The sequence below is a fragment of the Medicago truncatula genome, chromosome 5 (assembly GCF_003473485.1).
Source record: "Medicago truncatula cultivar Jemalong A17 chromosome 5, MtrunA17r5.0-ANR, whole genome shotgun sequence".
In the NCBI taxonomy this organism is placed as follows: Eukaryota; Viridiplantae; Streptophyta; class Magnoliopsida; order Fabales; family Fabaceae; genus Medicago; species Medicago truncatula.
The window spans coordinates 21,811,070-21,837,957 of record NC_053046.1 but is presented as its reverse complement, the minus strand read 5'-3'; the positions used below and the strand labels follow the sequence as shown (position 1 = coordinate 21,837,957).

At 37.3% G+C, this 26,888-nt stretch overlaps 1 protein-coding gene across 1 annotated transcript; it reads left to right on the top strand.

Annotated features, from left to right (window-relative positions):
- The first annotated feature begins 23,410 nt into the window (after positions 1 to 23,410).
- Positions 23,411 to 25,093, top strand: LOC120580644 (uncharacterized). Its single transcript, XM_039834679.1, has 3 exons — positions 23,411 to 23,750; positions 23,829 to 24,044; positions 24,300 to 25,093. The coding sequence occupies exons 1-3, from the start codon at positions 23,411 to 23,413 to the stop codon at positions 25,091 to 25,093; spliced, it is 1,350 nt and encodes a 449-aa protein (XP_039690613.1).
- The last annotated feature ends 1,795 nt before the right edge of the window (positions 25,094 to 26,888 follow it).

Here is a 26,888-nt window from a genome sequence, read left to right as displayed (position 1 = left end):
CAGCCTCGCCCTCCAAGAAATCAATTCCCTCCTATCCCTATGCTGTATGGAGACTTGTTACCCTCCCTACTCGCTAGGGGTCTTGTTCAAGTTAAACCACGTCCCCCGGTGTCGAACCCTTTACCTCATTGGTATCGCCCAGACCTTACTTGTGAATTCCATCAAGGGGCACCAGGGCACGACATTGAGCACTGTTACCCTCTCAAAGACGCAGTCCAAAGATTGATTCACAACAAGGACTTATCCTTCAATGACCCTGACCCTGTTGCTCCAAACAACCCTCTGCCACCTCATGGGCCGACCGTTAACATGATTGAGAATTATCAGGAAGATGATCTCGTCACCAACGCTCAAGATGTCAGAACCCCGTTGGTTCCAATGCATGTGAAGATGTGTAACGTAGGTATGTTTAGCCACGATCATATCAATTGTGAGGTGTGTTCTGCGGATCCCCACGCGCCTGGCCTCACCCAAGGCCCAAATCCTTTTCGTTTTATTTTCTCCAGAACAATCTGGTCCTTGTTAATTAAATTAATCCAGAGTGCTCTGGTCCTATATTAACTATTAATATTATATTTTTTTAAATTAATTATTCTCCAGAGTGCTCTGGTCCTAAATTAACTGTTAATATTATATTTTTGTTAATCCAGAGTGCTCTGGTCCTAATTTAAATGTTAATATTTATTTATTTTTGTTTAACTTAATTATTCTCCAGAATATTCTGGTCCATGTTAAAATAATTTCACAATTCAGCTTAACTTCATTTTTCTCATTCTGCTTATATAATTTTCATATCTTTATTCCAAAACCACAAAAACATTCAAATAACAAATCACAAAAATATTTTTTCATTACAAACCTTGATTCTCAAATCAAGTGATCGTTCTTTTTTTATTTTTTTCTTAATCAAATTTCAAATCAATTCTAATTCAACTTCAAGTCAATTTTCTTCAATCTAAAAAACACAAATCAATTCTCATTTGCCATTTGGCTTTTTTATTTCAAAACCTCTTTCAAAACATATAAAAAACACCAAACAAATCAAACGTCAATTTCTACCCCGAACTACGAGGTTTTGATCCCTCACGGGTACGTAGGCAGAGGACCTTGTCCTTCCAAATCAATTAAAAAACAATTTTCTTTTTTTCTTTTCAACTTTCAACTAAAAAAACAAATTTCTTTTTTCTTATCAATTAAAAACAATTATCTTCTTTCTTTTCAACTAAAAATCAATTTTCTTTTTCGTTTTAACTCATCATCCAATTTTATTTTCATCTCTTCAAATAAGCAAAGCAATTTAGCACAAGATAAATTAAGTAAAAGGTTCCTACGGAGTACCGTAGACGCTTAGGGTGCTAACACCTTCCCTTCGCGTAACCAACCCCCGAATCCAAAGTCTTAAGGGTTTTTACTCATTTTTTTCCTCCCACGAATAAAAATTGAGAGTTCAAAGATTGACGATTCAAATCAATTAATGGTTTGACATCCGAAAATCACAAGCACAGTAATTGTCCGAGTATGATTCAAGAAAACGGAAAAATTTTGAAGCCCGTCATCCAGAACCTTGGCACGGCCCGTGCTCACACTGGCACGGCCGTGCCAGATCTTGCCAAGCCAAAACCTCACCTCATTCCAAGAAGTTGGCACGACACGTGATACGGTTGGCACGGCCGTGCCCGACCATCAGGTATGAATATACACACCTTTTGGCCTTCTTCTTCCTTCACTCTCAACCACAAACATCTCTCCACCTTCAAACTTCTCTCTAAAACCTCCATAAACCACAAAACCTTAAACCTCCATTTCTACCTCAAAACCTCACCAATTCACAAAATTTCTCCACCCAATCAATCACAAACACCATTCCACTCATAAACCCCCATTTAGAAACAACTTTCATCCATCCAAACAAACATCACCCAAATTCGTAACCCTCATTAACCTAACCCAAAAACCAGAAATTATTCACCAACCTCCATAACCCAACCCCTAAGACTCACTTAAACCTTCACCACACCACTAAACCAACCTTTTTCACCAAAACAACCCAAAAACAAACCATCACCACTACCACACCAAATCAAAAGCAAGGTCAAGGTAATGGCTTCAAAGAGAAGTGGAAAAGAAGTTGCAAGCTCATTAGGGGGCCCTCCTCCAAACAAGAAAACACAAGCCAAGAATCATGGCATCACCTTCAGGGACAACAAGCAAAGAGATAGGTACAAAATTCTAATCTCTAAACCTTTACATCCTTGTAGGTACCCTGATAATCATGACTTGAATAAGCTAGGACTTAAAGACAATGTGTTTAATCTGCTAGAAAGGTTAGGATGGGTTGATATGTTGAGACCTATGAGAGGGTATGAGAATTTCACCTACGAATTTTTAAGTTCTATTGTTTTTACGAAAGATAGGTTGAATTTTGATAACCCTAACCATAGAGTTTCTTTTCGGCTTATGAATATTGATTATGAGATGTCTCTTCAACACTTCTGTGATGAGATGGGCTTCGCAAATGCGAGGTTCATCCACGACTCTTGGAATCACGATCTAAAGCCGGTTGACTATCAACCCGCCGCCTTTTGGGAGCGAATCACCGGTCTTGACCAGTTTAACACACGTGCCAACAAAGCTAGCAACATTCACAACCCTGTACTTAGGTACCTTCAAAGGATTATGGCTTGCACTATTTGGGGAAGGAGTGAATTAGGGAACACTAGGAGCGATGAACTCTTCCTGCTTTGGCCTATGCTGCACAACCACCCCGTTAACACTTGTTTTTACTTGCTTGACTACCTTTCCCATATAGGAATTAGGTCCGATAGTAGGGGAGAAATAGTAGTTGGTGGTATCATAACATACATAGCTAGGCAACTAGGAGTGAGTGAAGACCAAGGGATAAACAAGATGGAGGGAAACAATAGGCTAAACATAGACACCCTTTTCTCTATGAATTTCATAAAACCTCGACTCCCCTTTGTTTATACACTCAAACTCAACGTGCCCATTTTGATATTACTGCCTAACCCATCTCGGACTAACACCGAGGTGGAAGAAAATTTGTTGTATGTTAATGATGACCCACAGATGCATGTAGAACACAATAATGAAGACGTGGAAGGTGCACACTTGCACCAAGAAGAGGAAGGTGCACAATTGCACCATGATGAGGAGCATTGTGACCATGATGAAGGAGAAACAAATGAAAATGCAAGATGGGCATGGATGCATATCGAGGTCGTGAGGATAAGCACCGAGCAACAAAGGCAAGGTGTTGAATTGATGGGACTAAGGAATGATGTCCTAAGGGGCAACCGCATATCCGAAGAAAATAACCAAATGCTTCGGAACATGATGCACCACTTTCACCTCCAAGGTCCTCCCTATGGACCTCAATGACAAAAATGTGAGCTTTCCTCTTCCTCTCTTCCCTTCTTTCTCCTCCTTCTTCTTCTTCTTCTTCTTCTTCTTCTTCTTCTTCTTCTTCTTCTTCTTCTTCTTCTTCCTCTCCTTCTCTTTTATTTTTCTATCTTGAATCATTGAGGACAATGCTTCTCCTAAGTGTGGGGGGAGCCTAATAAAGTGTCTTTAATCGTAGTGTTTCCAAACTCCCTTGAACTTTATTCTTTAGTTTTGTTTTATTGTAAAAGGCATGAATAAGCAGCTTGTTTTTATTGTTTTATTATGACATAAATTTTTTGTTGTCTCTTCAATGGTCGTTTCTTGTACATGAAAGTGATTTCTTGTGTTGTAAGTGTTGTTGCTATACCCACATCAAGTTTTATTGTGAAAATTCTCCAATGAGAAAAGCACCTAGTTGCAATCCTTGAGTAAGTGTATGAATAGGTATTTTAAGGAACACGTTCTAACTTTAATGGTAACTTGGACCCTTAAAAATTCTCAAAGTAAAAGTAGTATAAGTTTGTGTGGGAATAATTCTAATGTGTTGTAATGTGTAAACCAAAATGGGGCAGAAGAATATCACCAGCACGTGGAGGAAAGGACACCCCCTCACGGACTTCCTAAATGTGGTGATGACTTCTCAAACAAATTGCGCTTAAATTAAACCCTCTAAAAAGAGGAACTTCCTAAGTGAAGATGAATAAGTTGTAGCACTACTTAGGGTGATCATGGAAACTTGGAGGAAATGATACCCCCTCGCGGACTTCCAATGTGAAATGATAGCCCCTAGGCATCTACAAGCCCCCAACTATCTAAATTATCAAATCTATCTAAACTCTCCCATCTCTCTTATATGAAATGAAGAAAGGATTTTTCTCGGTCACTTTAGTGTTAAGGTTAGAACCTGTTCCTCATAATATCTATCTTATACAGGAGCAAGAAAAGGGTTGGACTACACACACACACTCACTTGAGACTTGTTGTTGGGTTGAATAAGTTCACAATGAATACTTGAAGTTGTGATTAGTGTACATTGAAATCAAACCTCGAGAGAGACATAAGCTTTTATTTGAATTGTCATATATTAATCTTTTTGTTGCTGCTATGTCTATGCCTTTTGCTTGAGGACAAGTAAAGATTCAAGTATGGGGGAGTTTGATGAGTCATTTATTACCTATTTTTATATGTTATTTAGTTTAGTTTTAATTAGATTTTATTTTCTTTTATATTAGTATTATTTCCTTTTTAGGATAGTTTACTACAAATTGCATTTTATTTTATTTCAGGAAAGAATATTGGATGGATTGAGTCTTGGAGCAAAAGAAAGGGACTTGGAGCTGATTCAGTGCGAAAATACGAAGATTCAGAGACAAAAATATGTCTCCCCAAAGTCAGAAGCTTGGCACGGCCGTGCCACCTTCCAGAGTCACTTTTGCTGCTTTTGCTTAGATTTTAAGCTACTCTATTTTAGCCCGCAGTTTCTTGTGGAACATTCCAGTAATGTAATTGCTTAGATTTTAAGTCGAATGTATGCTATAAATAGAGTAGCTATCCATCACAAATATTCATCTTTTCTTGGAATTCAATAAGTGACAATTGCTTTTCTAATAAAAGTTCTTTTCTTTTCTTTTACTTTCCTGTCATTTACTTTTATGCTTTCTCTCTTCTTCTCTATGTCTACGATGAACATGAGTGAGTAGACTTCTCCTTGTCTTGGGATTGTTGGATAAGTCTAAATGACATAATCCTAATCAAACCAAGCTCTAAGCCTTAATCTTATGTAACCCTAATTTCTTATCTAAATTCACCGCTTAAACATGGATCAACCATTATCAAACTATGGAAACGAAAGTGGAGGGTTTGATAATTGTTTATCCATCATCTCAAATATCAATTCATAAAACGAAAGTGGAGCTTTGATATTCGAACAAGTGAATTTAGACAAGGATTGCAAAGGCAACGAAATAGTCTTTGCAATCCTTGAGATATATAGTTTCGATCTTCAAGGGAACTAATAATGATCAAGTCAGCGAAATAGGCTTGGTTGTTAGGGGAACCAAAATCTAATAGTAATCAAGTCAGCGAAATAGGCTTGGTTGCTAAAGGAACAAAAGAGAAACTGTCTTGAGAAATTAGGTCTAACATAACGTTATAAGCTTATAGTTTGGTTTGTGAAGGAGTTGTTATTTAGATGAACCAACGATCCCAAGGCTCCTTTTATTTTATTATCTTTCAATCACTTGAAAACCCCAAATTACAACTCTTTTCTCTTCTAATCATTATCAAAGGTTAATTGAATTAAACTACTCCCTGTCGGAACGATACTCTTTTCATACTACTTCGGTAAGACCGTGCACTTGCGGTTTTATCTCATCAAGTTTTTGGCGCCGCTGCCAGGGAGTAAACTAATTTAATTAACTCTTTCTTTGTGATTAGAACTCCTTCTTCTCCCTCTTTTCTTCTCTACTTCTTTCTTTCTTTGTATTACCATTAACTTCTTGGGTTCTCGATTTCTTATGCGAAGAAGTAAAAGTCTCGGAGAATTTATTCCTGAGATCGAAATGCTTAGACTTTGTCCCCACCATGGTTTAGAAAAGTGGCTCATAGTCCACACTTTTTATAATGGCCTAACATATACTACTAAGATGTCGGTTGATGCAGCTGTAGGTGGAGCACTAATGAATAAGAACTATACGGAGGCTTACGCGTTGATTGAAGACATGGCTGAGAATCAGTACCAATGGACCAACGAAAGAGCCATCACCGCCTCTGCTCCCTCCAAAAAGGAGGCAAGTATGTACGAGGTCTCCGATTATGATCACCTCGCTGCTAAGGTTAATACAGCTTGCAGTTGACGTCTGGGCTCTTAAGAGGTGAGGTGTCCCACTACCTTTTCAACTGAATAAGTGGTGACCCACTAAATGTGGAAAGTGTACAGTGAAAGGAAATTCGAAAAAACCACTCTTGAAAGTCATAATTACCATGACGTCATTCGTTGGAATATTTGAATGTTTTTCAAAAATGCCAATTCTCTCCTTCGAAAAATTTTCAGTCGAAAATGGAATTTTAGGGGGACAATTTGTTAGCCTGCAATTTCGATAGGCTCATTTAATGCAGTCAACGTTGGTTGATTTTTATCTTTCCAGGAATCGAAGCCTTTCTTTTCAAACTTGAAGATTTCGACGGCATGCGAACTTAGCGTGAAAGGGTCTAACGGGCCGGAGTTAGACAAGACACGAGACAAGAATGCAAGATCGTTGAAGCCAAGCAATTAATGTTGAGGCGGGAAGAATTAGAAATTCAAAGAGAAATAGTTTCCTCAATGGAAATGTGGGAGACAAGTAATTGTCCAAATGGAAGAAGTGTTGATCGTGGAGTTGGATTTTTCAGTTATTTTGCTATGTATAAATAGTAGTTTTCCATACGGAAAACGGGTTGCAAATCACTTATAGAAATTCCAAAACACTCGAAGTACCGGCGCGAGAAAGAAGAGTTATACATAATGTATGTAAAATGATTTGTTGAACAACCTTTATTTTAATGCAAAGTAAGAGTTCTGCATGTTAAGCGTTTAGCCTTTATTTAGCATTTACTGTGTTTCCTTTTATTTTAAAACCTTTTTTTGTCGAAAGTCGCAATACAGACTCGTCTTGTTCATAAATCAACCTATGAATTTAATGAATCCACACTCTTTTTTTTTCTTTCTAAAAAACTTTGCACAACATGTCCTAGAATTTCTGGTTTGATCTTGCTTGTAATAACCAAAACCAGCCCTTCCTGTTTATAAAAAACTGGTAAACAGCGTCATGAAAAGGGCTAATACTTAATAAGATTGAGGAAACATACGAGAACATGGGGCCCCGTTCATAAGAAATCCCTAATAAGAGCATTTCACTCATTTGAACAAGAGAATAGCCCAAATACTTAAGGAAACAACCACCAACATACCCTTGTCCCATGGGGGATGAAACAGGACAATGGTGCGACTACCATCAAGCACGGGGACATGACTTAGAATTTTTTTGTAATCTTAGAATGCACATTGAAAATTTGATACAAAAGAGAAACCTGGGAGTTAGATTAAGCCATAATAACCAATTTACATTGATTGGGTTTAGCTTTCTATTATGATATTTGATACAAAAGAATTTCACTATTGTAACGCCCTATTTTGTTATTTATTTATTTTATCGAGTTTAGTGTCTTTTTGCATAATTTATTTGAATAATTGTGATGTGTTATATGTTGGTAATTATTAGTAGCTTAATATGAGCATTATTAGTGAGGGAATATAATTAAATTAGATTAATGAGGCATAAGGGCCGAATTGGAATAAGGGAGAATATGTAAGTTAAGAATAGGAGAGGTTAAGAATAGAGAGTCAGAACACGTAAAAACAGTTTTTGGGAGAAAAAAAGAAAGTGAGAAGTCAGAGAAGAGAAGAGCTTTGTAAGAAGAAGGGAAAGCTTGTAGAATTCAGAATTTAACCAATCTAAGGTAACGGTGGGACTAACCTTCTTTAATCATGAGTCTATAATTCTGAAAAAGGGTTTAATTTTGTTGTTGTTAATAATTGTGATGTTAAAGAAGTTAGAATTTTGAATTGCAATAGGATTCTTGAATGTGTAAGTAATCCAATGAATTAATGTGAAATTTGATGTAGAGTAACCCTAGGTAATGTTTCCTATCAAATTAGGATCGAATGGGGTCAAAAATTGAGATTTTGAATAAAAGTGATTTTAAGTGTTTTTGGGGAATAAGTGATTCTGGGATAAGCTGTTTTGGAGATTTGAAAATATGATTTTTCAGTAAAATATGATAGGATTTATTGAATAGAACACATAGGCGAAAACGAAATTGGAATCGAGTTAATGGATGAGTTTTTACATGCGAAATGGTAAAACTGGAAGAAAAAAAAAACCAGGACTGCACAGAGATGCAGCGCAGGTCACTGGCTACTGCCTGCCCACGCTTGGGCGCAGCATGACAGCCCTCATGGGTGACTGCTTTGTTGTGCCTTCGTTTGCGTGTTGTCAGTACTTCGGTTTTTGAGTTTTTGTGCTTTTTCACCCTTTTTCTGATTTGAATTGGTCTTTGGTGTAAACATGAAAGTTGTTGATAATTGTGTTACCTTTCCAGTAGTCTTGGTTTGACGTGAAAATATTTTGTGGATAATTTAACATGTTTTTACGAAGATGTATGTGTTGGAACAAAATGTGTTTCACAATAAACCTTAATGAGTTTTGAAGATAACAAGGTATTAAAAATTGTCAATTGGTTATTGCTAATAATTTTTCAAGTGTACAGGACCATAGGCAAAGTCAATCAATTTCAATAGGTCTTGGAAGAACAATGGAGAGCAAAGGAATCCAAAGCATCTGAAGAAAACTGCGTCTGAAGCTAAGAAGTGCTTCTGAAGTAACAAGTGCCTCTGAAGTAATGACGTCATCAGAAGCAGAAGTCCATCAGAAGCAGAAGACCACCAGAAGCAAGATTTCATCAGAAGCTATATCATCACCAGAATCTACAATTGTTCAGTAAATTTAAACTGAAGATTCAAAGGAGCTGTTTTTCGTTTCAACCTCGTCTAAGAGAACGAAGAATTGAAAGGGAGGTATCAACGGTCGTTTGAAAAGCACTGGGTAATTGTCCTTCGTTATCAGAGTTGACAAAGTACAAGTGTACAACCACTACCTCCACTACTCTGTTTTTGTCTACGCTACAAGACAAGACAACAGCTCTGCCTGCAGAAATGTTCCTTCAAGATGGGAATGAATTTGAAGTTGATCCTTCAAAGGACTACACCCAAATCAGGCAAAAGATTAGTGGTGGATGATCAAAGGAACTCAACGACTCTTTAGACGTGCTAAAAAATCTCAACGTCTCTTTCACACCTCTATATAAAGGAGTGAAGACTTGAAGATTGAAAAGGGACATCAACACAAGTTAAAAGCGCCAAAACTCTGCCAAATTTGATTCTACAAAGCACTTTGAATTTCTGCACTGATTTGATACATCTTAGAAATTCTTAAGTCTAGAGTCTTTATTGCATTGTATTGTGAACACCACTGATTGTATATCAAGTGTTCAAAGTCAAACACTTTCTGTGTATTTCTATTTGATTAGAAGCCTCTCGCATGCGTGCTTGAGCATTAGAAGACTCTTGCTTTAGTGCTTGAGCATTGGAAGTCTCTCGCCTGCGTGCTTGACCATTTGAGAAGTCTCATACTAAGAGAGAATTGAGCATTTGTAATCTTTGAGATTATTAGTGAAAATCTCCTTGGAAGTGCAAGGGGGACTGGACTACTTCCGGATTGTGGAAGGAACCAGGATAATTGCTTGTGTCTCTCTTTCTTTTCTCTGCTCTGCTTTATTCCGCTGCATATCTGATTCTGAACATTACATCAGAAGCACTCCCAACTAGCTTCTGAAGTAATACCAGAAGAAGATTTTTTAAGAGAAAAAGAAAACACAATTCAACCCCCCCTTCTTGTGTTTTTCTCACCTTCAATTGGTATCAGAGCTTGCTCTGTTATCAAAGCACTTAACCGTGTGACAGATCAAGATCCGAGAAAAACATGTCTACTGAAGATGAATCCACTACATCTACAAAATACAATAGTGTCAAACATGACTATGATACTGCTGACAGGAAATCAGATTCTGGAAAAGCTCCAAAGTTCAATGGAGATCCAGAAGAGTTTTCACGGTGGAAAACCAACATGTACAGCTACATCATGGGATTGGATGAAGAGCTATGGGACATTCTTGAAGATGGAGTTGATGATCTGGATTTGGATGAAGAAGGAGCTGTTATTGACAGAAGGATACACACTCCTGCTTAGAAGAAGCTTTACAAAAAGCATCACAAGATCAGAGGGATCATTGTTGCTTCTATACCTCGCACTGAATATATGAAGATGAGTGATAAATACACTGCTAAGGCAATGTTTGCATCACTCTGTGCTAACTACGAAGGTAGCAAGAAGGTTAAAGAAGAAAAGGCACTAATGCTAGTTCATCAGTATGAGCTGTTCAAGATGAAGGATGATGAGAGTATAGAGGAGATGAACTCAAGATTTCAAAATTTAGTATCTGGACTGCAAATACTGAAGAAAAGTTATGTTGCTTCTGATCACGTTAGCAAGATTCTGAGAAGCTTGCCTTCTAGATGGAGACCCAAAGTAACTGCCATTAAGGAAGCTAAGGATCTAAACACTTTGAGTGTTGAAGATCTTGTCAGTTCCCTCAAGGTACATGAAATGAGTCTGAATGAGCATGAATCTTCTAAGAAGAATAGATCTATTGCTCTACCATCTAAAGGAAAGTCTTCCAAAGCTTACAAGGCCAGTGAATCTGAAGAAGAATCACCAGATGGAGATTCTAATGAAGATCAATCTGTGAAGATGGCTATGCTGTCTAACAAGCTTGAATATCTGGCAAGGAAGCAGAAGAAGTTTTTGAGCAAGAGAGGTGGTTATAAGAACTCCAAGAAAGAAGATCAAAAGGGATGCTTCAACTGTAAGAAGCCTGGACATTTCATTGCTGATTGCCCTGATCTTCAGAAGGAGAAGTCAAAGAGCAGACCTAAGAAACCAAGCTTCAGCTCTAGCAAATTCAGAAAGCAAATCAAGAAGAGTTTGATGGTGACCTGGGAAGATCTGGATAGTGAATCTGGTTCTGATAAAGAAGAAGCAGATGATGATGCAAAAGCAGCCATGGGGTTAGTGGCAACAGTATCATCAGAAGCAATATCAGAAGCTGAATCAGATTCAGAAGATGAAAATGAGGTATATTCCAAAATTCCCAGACAAGAACTTGTTAATTCTCTTAAAGAACTCTTATCACTATTTGAACACAGAACCAATGAGTTGTCTGATTTAAAAGAAAAATATGTTGATTTAATGAAACAACAAGAAACAACTCTATTGGAACTGAAAGCTTCTGAAGAAGAACTCAGAGGGTTTAACTTCATATCAACCACATATGAAGACAGACTCAAGATTCTTTGTCAGAAGCTACAAGAAAAATGTGATAAAGGTTCTGGCAATAAACATGGAATTGCCTTGGATGATTTTATAATGGCTGGCATAGACAGAAGCAAAGTAGATTCTATGATCTACAGCATATACAAAAACAATAGCAAAGGAATTGGATACTCTGAGGAGAAATTCAAAGAGTACAGTCTTAAAAGCTATTGTGATTGTATTAAGGATAGATTGAAATCCACCTTTGTGCCTGAGGGTACTGATGCTGTAACTGCTGTTCAGTCAGAACCTGAAGCTTCTGGTTCTAAGGCTAAGATTACATCAAAGCCAGAAAACCTCAAGTCTAAGGTTATGACAAAATCTGATCCTAAGACTACAAAGATCAAAATTCTGAAAAGATCAGAACCTGTTCCTCAAAGTCTGATCAAACCAGAATCTAGAATCTCAAAGTCAAAAGATCAGAAGAACAAAACAGTTATTGCTTCTGAGAAAACAATACCCAAAGGTGTTAAACCTAAAATATTGAATGATCAGAAGCTACTCAGCACTCACCCCAAGGTACAAGGGAGGAAAAGTAAAACCTCCAGAACTAACCCAAAAGGACCCATGAAGATATGGGTACCTAAGTCTGAATTGATTAAAACTGCAGGTATGCCTAAGGGCAAGAGAGAAACAAAGGTCCTGGTACCTAGACAGCGGGTGTTCAAGGCATATGACAGGAGAGAAAGCTTTGTTCCTCACCCTTACCATGAAAGATGAAGGAGAAGTGAAGTTTGGTGGCAACCAAACTGGAAAAATCATTGGTACAGGTACTATTGGTAATTCCTCCATTTCAATAAATAATGTTTGGCTAGTAGATGGTCTGAAGCATAACCTATTGAGCATCAGTCAATTTTGTGACAATGGGTATGATGTTATGTTCAGTAAGACCAACTGCACTCTAGTCAACAAGGATGACAAATCCATTACCTTTAAGGGAAAGAGAGTTGAGAATGTCCATAAGATTAATTTCTCTGATCTGGCTGATCAGAAGGTAGTTTGCCTTCTGTCAATGAATGATAAAAAGTGGGTATGGCATAGAAGGTTGGGACATGCTAATTGGAGATTAATTTCTAAAATCAGCAAGTTACAACTTGTAAATGGTTTGCCTGACATTGATTATCATTCATATGCACTATGTGGTGCATGTCAGAAAGGAAAAATTGTTAAAATTTCTTTCAAATCTAAAGACATTGTATCAACCTCAAGACCCCTAGAGTTACTCCATATTGATCTGTTTGGACCAGTTAACACTGCATCCTTATATGGAAGTAAATATGGATTGGTCATTGTTGATGATTACAGCAGATGGACTTGGGTAAAATTCATTAGAAATAAAGATTATGCATGTGAAGTGTTTAGCAGCTTCTGCACTCAAGTACAATCTGAAAAGGAAATGAAAATTTTGAAAGTCATAAGTGATCATGGTGGAGAATTTGAAAACGAGCCATTTGAATCTTTTTGTGAAAAACATGGGATTCTCCATGAATTCTCTTCTCCTAGAACTCCAGAACAAAATGGGGTTGTAGCGAGAAAGAACAGATCTTTACAAGAAATGGCTAGAACCATGATTCATGAAAATAATTTAGCTAAACATTTCTGGGCAGAAGCAGTTAATACTTCATGTTATATTCAAAATAGGATCTATATTAGACCTATGTTGGAGAAAACTGCATATGAACTCTTCAAAGGAAGAAGACCCAATATCTCTTACTTTCATCAGTTTGCATGTACTTGTTACATTCTAAATACTAAAGACTATCTAAAGAAATTTGATGCCAAGGCTCAAAGAGGAATCTTTTTAGGTTACTCTGAAAGGTCAAAGGCATAGAGAGTGTATAATTCAGATACACATTGTGTTGAAGAATCTATGCATCTTAAATTTGATGATAGAGAGCCTGGAAGTAAAACTCCAGAGCAAGTTGAAAGTAATGCAGGTACAAATGATTCTGAAGATGCATCAGAATCTGATCAACCTTCTGATAATGAAAAGAATTCAAAAGCTGAGTCAAGTCCTGTTGCTGAACCTAATCCAGAAGCTGAGTCAAGTTCAGAAGCTGAACCTAATCCAGAAGCACAGAATGAAAATGCTTATGAGGATATTCAAGATAACACTTAACATGTGGTTCAACCAAAATTCAAGCACAAATCTTCACATCCTGAAGAGCTAATCATTGGAAGAAAAGACAGTCCTAGAAGAACAAGATCTCACTTCAGACAAGAAGAATCTTTGATAGGATTGTTATCAATAATTGAACCTAAGACTGTTGAAGAAGCTCTCTTAGATGATGGATGGATATTAGCTATGCAAGAAGAGCTAAATCAGTTTCAAATGAATGATGTGTGGGATCTGGTACCCAAACCTATTCAGAAGAACATTATTGGAACAAAATAGGTATTCAGAAACAAGCTGAATGAACAAGGAGAGGTAACCAGAAACAAAGATAGACTTGTTGCGCAAGGTTATAGTGATTACTTCTATCCTATGCAGTTAATCATGGCATAATATTATATCAAATGGATGTCAAGAGTGCTTTTCTTAATGGTGTCATTGAAGAAGAAGTGTATGTCAAACAACCTCCTGGGTTTGAGGATCTTAAGCATCCTGACCATGTTTACAAACTTAAGAAATCACTATATGGCTTGAAACAAGCTCCCAGAGCTTGGTATGATAGACTAAGTAATTTCTTAATTAAAAATGATTTTAAAAGATGTCAAGTTGACACAACGCTCTTCAGAAGGACTCTTAAGAAAGACATTCTGATTGTGCAGATATATGTTGATGATATAATATTTGGTTCTACTAATGCATCTCTTTGCAAGGAATTTTCTAAGTTAATGCAGGATGAATTTGAAATGAGTATGATGGGAGAATTAAAGTTCTTTCTTGGAATTCAAATTAATCAAAGCAAAGAAGGAGTATATGTTCATCAAACAAAATATACAAAGGAGCTTCTAAAGAAGTTCAAGTTAGAAGATTGTAAAGTGATGAACACTCCAATGCATCCAACCTGCACCTTAAGCAAATAAGATACTGGAACAAAAGTAGACCAGAAGCTATACAGAGGTATGATTGTTTCTCTGTTATACCTCACTGCATCTAGACCAGATATTTTATTCAGTGTATGCTTGTGTGCAAGATTTCAATCAGATCCTAGAGAATCTCATTTAACTGCAGTTAAGAGAATCTTCAGGTATCTGAATGGAACAACTAATCTTGGACTCCTGTATAGGAAATCCCTAGATTATCAGTTGGTTGGATTCTGTGATGCTGATTATGCTGGTGACAGGATTGAAAGAAAATCAACTAGTGGAAATTGTCAATTCCTGGGAGTGAATCTGATATCTTGGGCAAGCAAAAGACAAGCAACAATTGCTATGTCTACAGCAGAAGCAGAATACATTTTAGCTGCAAGTTGTTGTACATAACTACTTTGGATGAAACATCAGTTAGAAAATTATCAGATTAATGCTAACAGTATTCCCATTTTCTGTGATAATACTGCTGCTATTTGTTTGTCAAAGAATCCAATTCTACATTCAAGAGCCAAGCATATTGAGATCAAACACCATTTTATCAGAGATTATGTTCAAAAAGGAGTTTTAGATATACAGTTCATTGATACTGAGCATCAATGGGCTGATATATTTACAAAGCCTTTAACTGTTGAAAGATTTGATTTTATCAAGAAAAATTTGAACATGCACTTTGTGATTAAGATTTTCTTGCCTCTGAATAAGAAGTTTGGTTCTGAAGTTTATTCAGAAGCTTTGGTCCATCAGAAGCTCTTAACTGAGGTTCTGAAGAAAATGTGCTTCTGAAGATGACGTCAGCACTAACACTTCAGAAGTTGTGTTCTTTACTTCTGAATAGCAAGGTTAGTGGGATCGTTGGCAGTTACGTTTTAGAAACACCTGTCCCATTAATAAAGGTTATTAGTCTGAAAAATCTCTGACGTGGTCTATTTGTATTGGAGTATAACAAAAAGGGCAATGATGATTTATATGCTTTTAAATGTACTAACACGCGCCCCCAATTTGTCATTAATGCTTTGTTTGTTTGTCTCCTTTTTGAATTGCAATCGTTTTTACTTAAAACACTTAGACAAACACACACTACTCACTTCACAACTCACACTTTCATTTGTTTTCCAACCTTCTCTGCGAAGTAAGCGCATTTCCTTTAAAACCCTAGAAACCCTTTTTCCTACAATCAATCAAATGGCTACATCAAGTTCTGCTCCTGGATCATCATCTAATAAGCAACAACAGGAAACTCCTGCCTATGAGATAAAAGGAAGAACCATGTCCTTGGAGGAATGGGATTTGAAAATCCAGACTGAATGTCCGGTGGATTTTGTTTCACTAGCTGCTCATAACTGTGACATTGGAAAGTTCTACGATGTTCAAGGTTTGGGGAGCTACTTCAATTTCCTGAATGGTCCAACTTATCAAACGCTGGTGCGTCACTTCTGGGTCAGGGCCAACATTCATGATAGAGAAGCTGCAAAGATTGAAGAAGATGAAAAAGTTCTTCTCAATCCAGAATTGAAAGGAAAGTCTAGAGAAGAAATGGGCTTGGAACCTTTCATAAAGACAGAGATTAGGTCAAGCATAATGGGAATTCCAGTTCGCATTTCTGAGGATGTTATTGCTTTTGTTCTCAGAAGGCCAGCTACAGGGGAATACAAAGCTAGTATTACTAAAGTCAAAGATAGTCCTTGGAATGAAGTTGTAAATCAGACTATCTACAACAAAGTAACTAAGGGTACTTATTCTGATATGTCTACTCAAACCATGATGATGCTGAAGATTCAGAATGAAAATCTGCTACCAAAAGGTGGTGGTAGTGATCAGCCTTCATTGGAGCACAAGATCCTCCTCCACTTCTTCATAACAGGTGTTGTTGCAAATGTGCCTAGATACATCTTCAGGCATATGGTACAACAGCTCAGAGAAAGCCAGATGAAAAATAGGTGTTGGGTACCCTATGGGAGGCTTCTCTCTGAAATCTTTCATCAAGGAGGTCTTCTCAACCTTCTTAAGGAAGTGGATTTCTTCACTGATGAACAGTTGGGTACTGTAACAGGAAAAATCATCAATGGAGAAACTCTGAAGTCCATGCATCTGATTAGTGTAAAGGACTATAAGAAGCTAAGCACAGATATGACAGTATCTGATTCTAAATCAGCCTTGATGACTGATTTTCCTCCAATCTGCAAACAAGACCCTTTGGATGTTCAGATGCACTACATCAGGGAGCATTTTGAAAGAACTAAGGTCAAAATCAGCTTGAAGGAAGTTCCAGAACAGATGTATGGTGGAGCTCTTCCTGTTGCCAAGAGCAGGAAGACAAAGAGCAAAGCATTAACCAAGGAAGATTACTTGGTAGAAGAAGCTCCAAGAAAATCTTCTAAGAGATCAAACAATGCTGATAAGGATGGTGTTGCAGCACCTAAATCCAAGAGGACTAAAACTGTCAAGACTGAAAGTTCAACTGTTTCTGCTTCTGAGGAAGTTATTCAGAAGAAGAGAAACAAAGAGCCAGAGGTTCAAGATGCTGCTAGGGAAGCTGCTCTTCAAAGTATCAGAAGCAAACGAGCTAAGGGAGAAAGAAGTGTTCAGGAGCGTATCAAGGAAGCTGCTAAACAGTTAAGAAGGAAAGAAGAGGACCCCAGTCTGAAGAAGGCTACGAAGCCTGTGCCATTGGAGTCACCTTGCTTTAGACTCACCCATGAGCAAGAACAAATGACTAAGGAAATTGCTGCTAATGAGTTAGCCAAAAGAAAGCTTATGGCTGAACTCTACAAGAAAAAGAGAGATGAACAGCTCAAAGCAGCAGGGTATAATCTGGATGCTAAGAAAGCTGTTGTGATTGCTTCTCTAGCTGCTGAAATTGAAGAACAAACAGTTAAGGAAGGAACTGCTTCGTTAAAAGAAGCACTGAAAGATAAGAATGTTTCAGAAGCAAAACCTTCAGAACCAGCATTAGAAGCTACTAGATCAGAAGCTCATCCTTCAGGTATTTCTTCAGATCCAAAAGCTAAATTCAATGTTCAGACTTTTAACCTTCCATCATCATCATCCTCCACTGGCTCATATGACATTTCTCTGAGTCAGCACATAAAACAATGTCTACCAAACTTCAAACCTTCAAAAACAACCTCTTCTGATATCCCAGACTATGATCAAATGCAAATCAATTTCTCTCAACAGAGGATAAAAATCTGTGAGAAATTTCCTGCTGATCATTTCTTCCAACCACCTATCATCGAACCTTTAAATATCCAACAACCAGAAACCAATCCAACACCACAAAAAGCCTCTGAAGTAGCTTCAGAAGCAGCCACTTCAGAAGACCCCCAACAACATCAAACCTCAACCATTCATAACCTAGAAAAACACTTAGGAGGTGAGATGCAACCAACCCCTACAAAGGCCTCTAAAACAGTCCCTGAAAAGACTGTCTTAGAAAATCAACAATCATATCCCCAACCTGAAATCTCAACCAGCCAAGAGCAAAGTGTTCCTGAACAAACTATCCCTGAACAAGTTGCCTCTGACCTACCCCAAACTAACCCTGAACAACAAACAAAAAATCTTAACCAATCACCAACTCATAATGAAACAACTCCTGAGCAACACACTACTTCTGACCAACCATCTCCATCTCATACAACATCCATTCCAGAACATTTACCCATTCCAGAACCTATACCAATCCCAGATAACATTATAGAGTCTGAATACATTGATGAAGAGCTTCAACGGATCAGTGACGAAATTCATGGACTTATTCTTCTCAGAAAAGTGCCTTCACTTTCAATTCACTATGAAGATCAATGGATGAATCTGAAAGCTGGTTTGAAGAAAGATTTTGCTGAGTTGCTGGAACTAATTAGTGAAAAATGCATCACAACTCAAGCTGAAGTGCTTAAGAAGCATATGGAAGATCTTCACTCAGCTGAGAAAGAGACAGAGGAAGACTCTCTACTTCTGATAGCTAATGCTCCTTTCTTTCCAGAAAGTGACTATGTCTCAAGAGGTGACAAAATTCTTCAAGGGATGAAAAGGAGGCTTAAGGCTAAGAATGAAGAAGTTCAGAAGGTTAAGCAGAAGAATTGAAGAATCAGTCTGAGCAAATCAAGTATTTGATGGAACAAGTCTCTAAACTAGCCAAACCTTAGTAGCACACCATTTTTTTTACTTGTTTAGATTTTGTTTTTCAAATTAGTATTAACTTGCTCTGATTATGTATCTTAACTTGCTGGTTATGTATCATTCATTTGCTTCTGAAACAATTTTTGTCAATCTTTAATGCTCTGATACTTATATTACATTTTGTATCTTTACAGTTTTTTCTCATTGATTGCACAAACTCTTTCTTTTGTTTTATTTACTTTTTGTTGATGACAAAAGGGGGAGTAGTTGTATAGTATTTTTAGGCTCTGAGCCCTATTAATTTAACTTGATTAAGTTAACTTTTTGCTCTGAACCATTTTCTAAACTTTTGGTATTTTTTTTAATACTTCTGAAATTTCATTATCTTATGCGCATTTTATTGAAATTTAATTAATGAGTATAGAACTTAGGGGGAGCTTACAAACCTCACCTTAAAGATCTATTAGACTCAGGGGGAGCTTACAAACCTCATACCCAGTAGTCAACTTGTTAATTAGATCAACAACAATTGAACATTTTAAATACTATTGTTTGTCATCATCAAAAAAGGGGAGATTGTTGGAACAAAATGTGTTTCACAATAAACCTTAATGAGTTTTGAAGATAACAAGGTATTAAAAATTGTCAATTGGTTATTGCTAATAATTTTTCAAGTGTACAGGACCATAGGCAAAGTCAATCAATTTCAATAGGTCTTGGAAGAACAATGGAGAGCAAAGGAATCCAAAGCATCTGAAGAAAACTGCGTCTGAAGCTAAGAAGTGCTTCTGAAGTAACATGTGCCTCTGAAGTAATGACGTCATCAGAAGCAGAAGTCCATCAGAAGTAGAAGACCATCAGAAGCAAGATTTCATCAGAACCTATATCATCACCAGAAGCTACAATTGTTCAGTAAATTTAAACTGAAGATTCAAAGGAGCTGTTTTTCGTTTCAACCTCGTCTAAGAGAACGAAGAATTGAAAGGGAGGTATCAACGGTCGTTTGAAAAGCACTGGGTAATTGTCCTTCGTTATCAGAGTTGACAAAGTACAAGTGTACAACCACTACCTCCACTACTCTGTTTTTGTCTACGCTACAAGACAAGACAACAGCTCTGCCTGCAGAAATGTTCCTTCAAGATGGGAATGAATTTGAAGTTGATCCTTCAAAGGACTACACCCAAATCAGGCAAAAGATTAGTGGTGGATGATCAAAGGAACTCAACGACTCTTTAGACGTGCTAAAAAATCTCAACGTCTCTTTCACACCTCTATATAAAGGAGTGAAGACTTGAAGATTGAAAAGGGACATCAACACAAGTTAAAAGCGCCAAAACTCTGCCAAATTTGATTCTACAAAGCACTTTGAATTTCTGCACTGATTTGATACATCTTAGAAATTCTTAAGTCTAGAGTCTTTATTGCATTGTATTGTGGACACCACTGATTGTATATCAAGTGTTCAAAGTCAAACACTTTCTGTGTATTTCTGTTTGATTAGAAGCCTCTCGCTTGCGTGCTTGAGCATTAGAAGACTCTTGCTTTAGTGCTTGAGCATTGGAAGTCTCTCGCCTGCGTGCTTGACCATTTGAGAAGTCTCATACTAAGAGAGAATTGAGCATTTGTAATCTTTGAGATTATTAGTGAAAATCTCCTTGGAAGTGCAAGGGGGACTGGACTACTTCCGGATTGTGGAAGGAACCAGGATAATTGCTTGTGTCTCTCTTTCTTTTCTCTGCTCTGTTTTATTCCGATGCATAGCTGATTCTGAACATTACATCAGAAGCACTCCCAACTAGCTTCTGAAGTAATACCAGAAGAAGATTTTTTAAGAGAAAAAGAAAACACAATTCAACCCCCCCTTCTTGTGTTTTTCTCACCTTCAATATGAATGAATTATTGTTGTTAAATATGATGTTTATATGTTATTCATGTTAACGAATTGTGAGATTATGATGCGACGTTGATTTTGCTGTTGTTGCATTGCATAATCATTGTCAAACAAAGGGGGTTGTAGCTTGTCAAGCCGAATCACGGCAATAGCGAAGGTTGTTGTAGCTCTGTTGTTTATAAGCGAAGGGGGTTGTAGCCTGTCAAAGATGAATTACGGCGTTAGCGAAGGGAGTTGTAGCTCTGTTGGTACCACATGCATAATCGCATGACATTGCATTTGTTGATTCGTTGTTGTTGCATTGTTGAGCGATGTTAATTGATGATTTGTAGTTGGAATTATGTGACGCATTGTTAATGATGAATTGCTGTTGTTTTGTGTTGTTAAAATCTTTTACATGAATTATTGCTTATTAGCATTGTTAATGATGAATTGCTGTTGCTTTATGTTGTTAAATTCTTTTACAAAATTATTGCTTATTATTATCGGATGTGAAATCTCACCCCTTCTGTTTGAATGTTGCCTCTACGTGCGTAACGTGCAGATATCCAAGAGTAACCGCTGATGTGAGTTTATTCCTCGTGTCGTCATAAGAGTCATGCTCTGATACGTAACAGGATGGGGATGTTTTTGTGTTTTTTTTTCCTCTGTTACGTGTCTTTTACTAAGTTGATCTTGGACCACTTTTAGGTGAAATTTTATTATGTTGTTGAGATTGAGGCCTTAGTGCCAAGTATTGTTTAAACATTTAATATTTTTCGTTGCGACATTGTTTTAATTATTGAAAGCAATTATTTAAATAAATAGTGAATTTAACTCTATTTGTGTTAAATTATATCTTGAAGAACGAAATGTGACATCCTGTTTGCGATGAACTCTGATTTATTTTATATTATTTATATGTTGTGAAAACGAGGTGTTACAATTGGTATCAGAGCAGGTCGGTCTGTCCGGCCAAGTGATGAGTCATTTATTATCTATTTTTATATGTTATTTAGTTTAGTTTTAATTAGATTTTATTTTATTTTATATTAGTATTATTTCCTTTTTGATAAAGTTTACTACAAATTGCATTTTATTATATTTCAGGAACGAATATTTGATGGATTGAATCTTGGAGAAAAAGAAAGGGACTTGGAGCTGATTTAGTGCGAAAATACGAAGATTCGGAGACAAAAATATGTCTCCCCCAAAGTCAGAAGCTTGGCCGGCCCGTGCTAGCATTGGCACGGCCGTGCCACCCTCTAGAGTCACTTTTGCTGCTTTTGCTTAGATTTTAAGCTACTCTATTTTAGCCCGCAGTTTCTTGTGGAACATTCCAGTGATGTAATTGCTTAGATTTTAAGTCGAATGTATGCTATAAATATAGTAGCTAGCCATCACAATTATTCATCTTTTCTTGGAATTCAATAAGTGACAATTGCCTTTCTAATAAAAGTTCTTTTCTTTTGTCAGAGCTTTCTTGTCATTTACTTTTATGCTTTCTCTCTTCTTCCCCATGTCTACGATGAACATGAGTGAGTAGACTTCTCTTTGTCTTGGGATTGTTGGATAAGTCTAAATGACATAATCCTAATCAAGCCAAGCTTTAAGCCTTAATCTTATGTAACCCTAATTTCTTATCTAAATTCACCGCTTTAACATGGATCAACCATTATCAAACTGTGGAAACGAAAGTGGAGGGTTTGATAATTGTTTATCCATTATCTCAAATATCAATTCATAAAACGAAAGTGGAGATTTGATATTTGAACAAGTGAATTTAGACAAGGATTGCCAAGGCAGCGAAATAGTCTTTGCAATCTTTGAGACATATAGTTTCGATCTTCAAGGGAACTAATAATGATTAAGTCAGCAAAATAAGCTTGGTTGTTAGAGGAACCAAAATCTAATAGTAATCAAGTCAGTGAAATTGGCTTGGTTGCTAAAGGAACAAAAGAGAAACTGTCTTGAGAAATTAGGTCTAACATAAAGTTATAAGCTTATAGTTTGGTTTGTGAAGGACTTGTTATTTAGATGAACCAATGATCCCAAGGCTCCTTTAATATTATTATCTTTCAATCGTTTGAAAACCCCAACTTAAAACTTGTTTCTCCTCTAATCATCATCAAAGGTTAATTGAATTAAACTACCCCCTGTCGGAACGATACTCTTTTCATACTACTTCGGTAAGACCGTGCACTTGCGGTTTTATCTCATCACCAAGTAGTTGAGTCGTTTGTGTCGTGTGATGGTTGAATACTGTCGTTGTGTTTTCCTAATCAATGGTTGTTGTGTAGTGAACCGAGAATGGCTGGAAGGAACGATGTTGTTATTGCTGCTGCGTTGCAAGCTTTGGCTCAAGCTGTGGGGCAACAGCCTAATGCTGGTGTAGGTGGTAATGATGGAATTTGAATGCTAGAAACTTTTATGAGGAACCATCCACCTACCTTCAAAGGCAGATACGATCCGGATAGAGCTCAGACATGGCTCAAAGAAGTTGAGAGAATTTTTCGAGTCATGCAATGCACTGAACCTCAGATGGTTCGTTTTGGTACGAATATACTAGCTGAGGAGGTTGATGATTGGTGGGTAAGTACTCGGCCGCTTTTGGACAACGGAGGTAAGGAAGTTACATGTGCTATTTTTATGAAAGAATTCCTGAATAAGTACTTTCCGGAAGATGTTCACGGGAAGAAGAAAATTGAGTTCCTGGAGTTGAAGCAAGGTGATATGTCAGTGGCGGAGTATGCTGCTAAGTTTGTTGAGTTGGCAAAGTTTTATCCACACTATAATGCTGAGACTGTTGAATTCTCAGTGTATCAAATTCCAGAATGGCTTTCGTGCTGAGATTAAGCGAGCAATTGGGTACCAGAAGATCCGACAGTTTTTTGAGTTGGTGAGTAGCTGCAGAATTTATGAAGATGACACCAAAGCTCATTATAAGATTATGAATGAGCGGAGGGGTAAGCACCAACAAAGTCGTGGTAAACCTTACAGTGCTCCAGCTGATAAGGGTAAGCATAGGGTGAATGATAAGAGGAGGCCCAGAAAGAGAGATACTCCTACTGAAGTTGTGTGTTTCCGATGTGGAGAGAAAGGTCATAAGAGTAACGCTTGTGGTGGCGATGTAAAGCGGTATTTCCGTTGTGGCAGAAAAGGACATACAATTGCAGATTGCAAGCATGATGATATAGTTTGCTTTAAATGTGGTGAAGAAGGACATATTAGCCCTCAGTGTAAGAAACCTAATAAAGCTCAGTCTAGTTGCAAGGTGTTTGCTTTAGCTGGTACTTAGACAGAGAATGAGGATCGTCTGATCAGAGGTACATGTTTCATTAATAGTACTCCCTTAATTACTATCATAGATACTGGTGCTACATATTGTTTTATTGCTGCTGATTGTGTTTCGAAATTGGGTCTTGTTATGTCATCTATTAATGGGGAAATGGTTGTCGAAACCCCGGCTAAGGCTTCGGTGACTAGTTCTCTAGTATGCTTGAAGTGTCCTTTGTTGATGTTTGGTAGAGATTTTGCAGTGGACTTAGTCTGTTTGCCGTTGACTGGGATGGATGTAATACTAGGTATGAACTGGTTGGAATTTAACCTTGTTCATATTAAATGTTTTCGAAAGACGGTGCGTTTTTCTTCTGCCGAAGAAGAAGGAGAAACTGAGTTCTTGACTACTAAGCAGTTGAAACAGTTAATGCGGGATGGAATCCAGATGTTTTCGTTGATGGAGTCCCTGTCTGTTGAGAATCAAGCGGTGATTGATAAGTTACAAGTGGTGTGTGAATTTCCAGAAGTTTTTCTTGATGAAATTCCTGATGTGCCACCAGAGAGGGAAGTAGAATTTTCTATTGAACTTATTCCGGGTACGAAACCTGTTTCTATGGCACCTTACCGTATGTCAGCTTCCGAATTAGCTGGGTTGAAAAAGCAGTTAGAAGATTTGCTTGATAAAAAGTTTGTAAGACCGAGTGTATCGCCTTGGGGAGTGTCGGTGTTATTGGTTAAGAAGAAAGATGGTAGCATGAGGTTATGTATAGATTACCGGAAGTTGAATAAAGTGACAATAAAGAATAGATATCCACCTCCGAGGATCGACGATTTGATGGATCAGTTGATGGGTGCGCGTGTGTTCAGTAAAATTGACTTAAGATGGGGCTATCACCATATCAAAGTGAAAGATGAGGATATTCAGAAGACGGCCTTTAGGACACATTACGGACATAACGAATATTCTGTGATGCCTTTCGGTGTTATTAATGCGCCAGGAGTATTTATGGAATATATGAATTGTATTTTTCATACTTATCTAGATCGTTTTGTTGTTGTGTTTATAGATGATATTCTGAAATACTCTAAGTCTGAGGAGGAACATGCCGAGCATTTGAGAATTGTTTTGCAAGTGCTGAAGAAGAATTTATATGCCAAGTTATCGAAGTGCGAATTCTGGTTGAACGAAGTGAGTTTTCTTGGTCATATTATTTCTGGTAGTGGTATTGTTGTAGACCCATCTAAGGTTGATGCAGTATCGCAATGGAGACTCCGAAGTCGGTTACCGAGGTTAGGAGCTTTTTGGGTTTGGCAGGTTATTATCGAAGATTTATTGAAGGATTTTCCAAGTTAGCACTTCTGTTAACTCAGTTGACGTGTAAAGGTAGAGCTTTTTTATGGGATGTTCAGTGGGAAAATAGTTTTAATGAACTAAAGCAACTTTTGACGACGGCTCCGATATTAATACTACCAAAATTCGATGAACCATTTATTGTATACTGTGATGCGTCTAAGTTGGGTTTAGGTGTTGTGCTTATGCAGGATAATAAAGTAGTAGCTTATGCATCGAGGCAGTTGAGGATTCATGAATGTAATTATCCTACTCATGATCTTGGGTTAGTTGCAGTAATTTTTGTACTTAAAATTTGGAGGCATTATCTGTATGGTTCTAAATTTGACGTGTTCAGCGATCATAAAAGTCTGAAGTATTTATTTGACCAGAAATAATTAAATATGAGGCAGCATAGGTGGCTTGAATTGCTAAAGGATTATGAATTCGGATTGAATTACCATCCGGGTAAGGCTAATGTTGTTGCAGATACTTTAAGTAGGAAAACATTACATATGTCTGCTATGATGGTTAAAGAGTTGGAGTTGCTTGAACAGTTCAGAGACTTGAGTTTGGTTTGTGAAGTGTCGCCGCAGAGTCTAAAATTGGGAATGTTTAATATCAACATTGAATTTTTTAATAGTATCAAGGAAGCTCAGAAGGTATATGTGAAGTTGGTAGATTTTATGGTTGGGAACAATCAGGCTCAAGATAGTGACTTTAAAGTTGATGATCAAGGAGTGTTGCGGTGTCGGTATAGCATTTGTATTCCTGATGATACAGGAATGAAAAAGATGATTCTAGAACAAAGTCACAGAAGTAATTTGAGTATTCATGCAGGAGCTACAAAAATGTATCATGATTTGAAGAATTTATTTTGGTGGTCCGGGTTGAAGCGAGATGTGGCACAATTTGTGTATGCGTGTTTAATTTGTCAGAAGTCAAAAGTTGAACACCAGAAACCTGTTGGTTTGTTGACACCTTTAGATATTCCAGAGTGGAAGTGGGATAATATATCCATGGATTTTGTGACGAGTTTTCCGAATACTCCAAAAGGACATTATGCGATTTGGGTAATTGTGGATACACTAACGAAGTCGGCCCATTTTATTCCGATTAACATCAGTTTTCCTGTATCTCAGTTGGCGGAGATTTATATCCGTGAGATTGTGAAGCTACATGGTGTTCCGTCGAGTATTGTATCAGATAGAGATCCAAGATTTACTTCTAGATTTCGGAAGAGTTTGCAGGAGGCGTTGGGTCCTAAGTTGAGTTTGAGTTTGTAACACCCCGTTTTCCCAACTTAAAAATTTCACATATAAATCAAAGTATTTCAACATAAACGGAATGTCACACTTATTTTCATTAAATCATAACAGAATAAAATAACTATTTATCCTTCAAATTCAACAATATATCATTTATTACATCGCATCGGAATTTATTCAACATTTAAACATCTTTGGCACACGACCTCAACATAAAATCTCTTAAAGTCATTCCAACAACATGTTTATAAAACTTCATAAAATAATACGTAAGGAACAGAAAGCAACAACAAAATTCTCATCCCGTTACGTATCAGAGCGACCGTAAGACGACGACACGTGAGAGAGTCGACTCACTTCACAACTAATCTTGATTACCTGCAAGTTACCCAATTGTGAGGGCAACATTTCCAAGCAGAATGGGTGAGATTTCACATTCAATAATAATAAGCATATAATTCATCAAAAACATTTAACAACTTAAACTTCATCAATTAATAGCATTAACTCTTCTTATAATATTTCATTAATAAATCAATCAGCTTCTAATC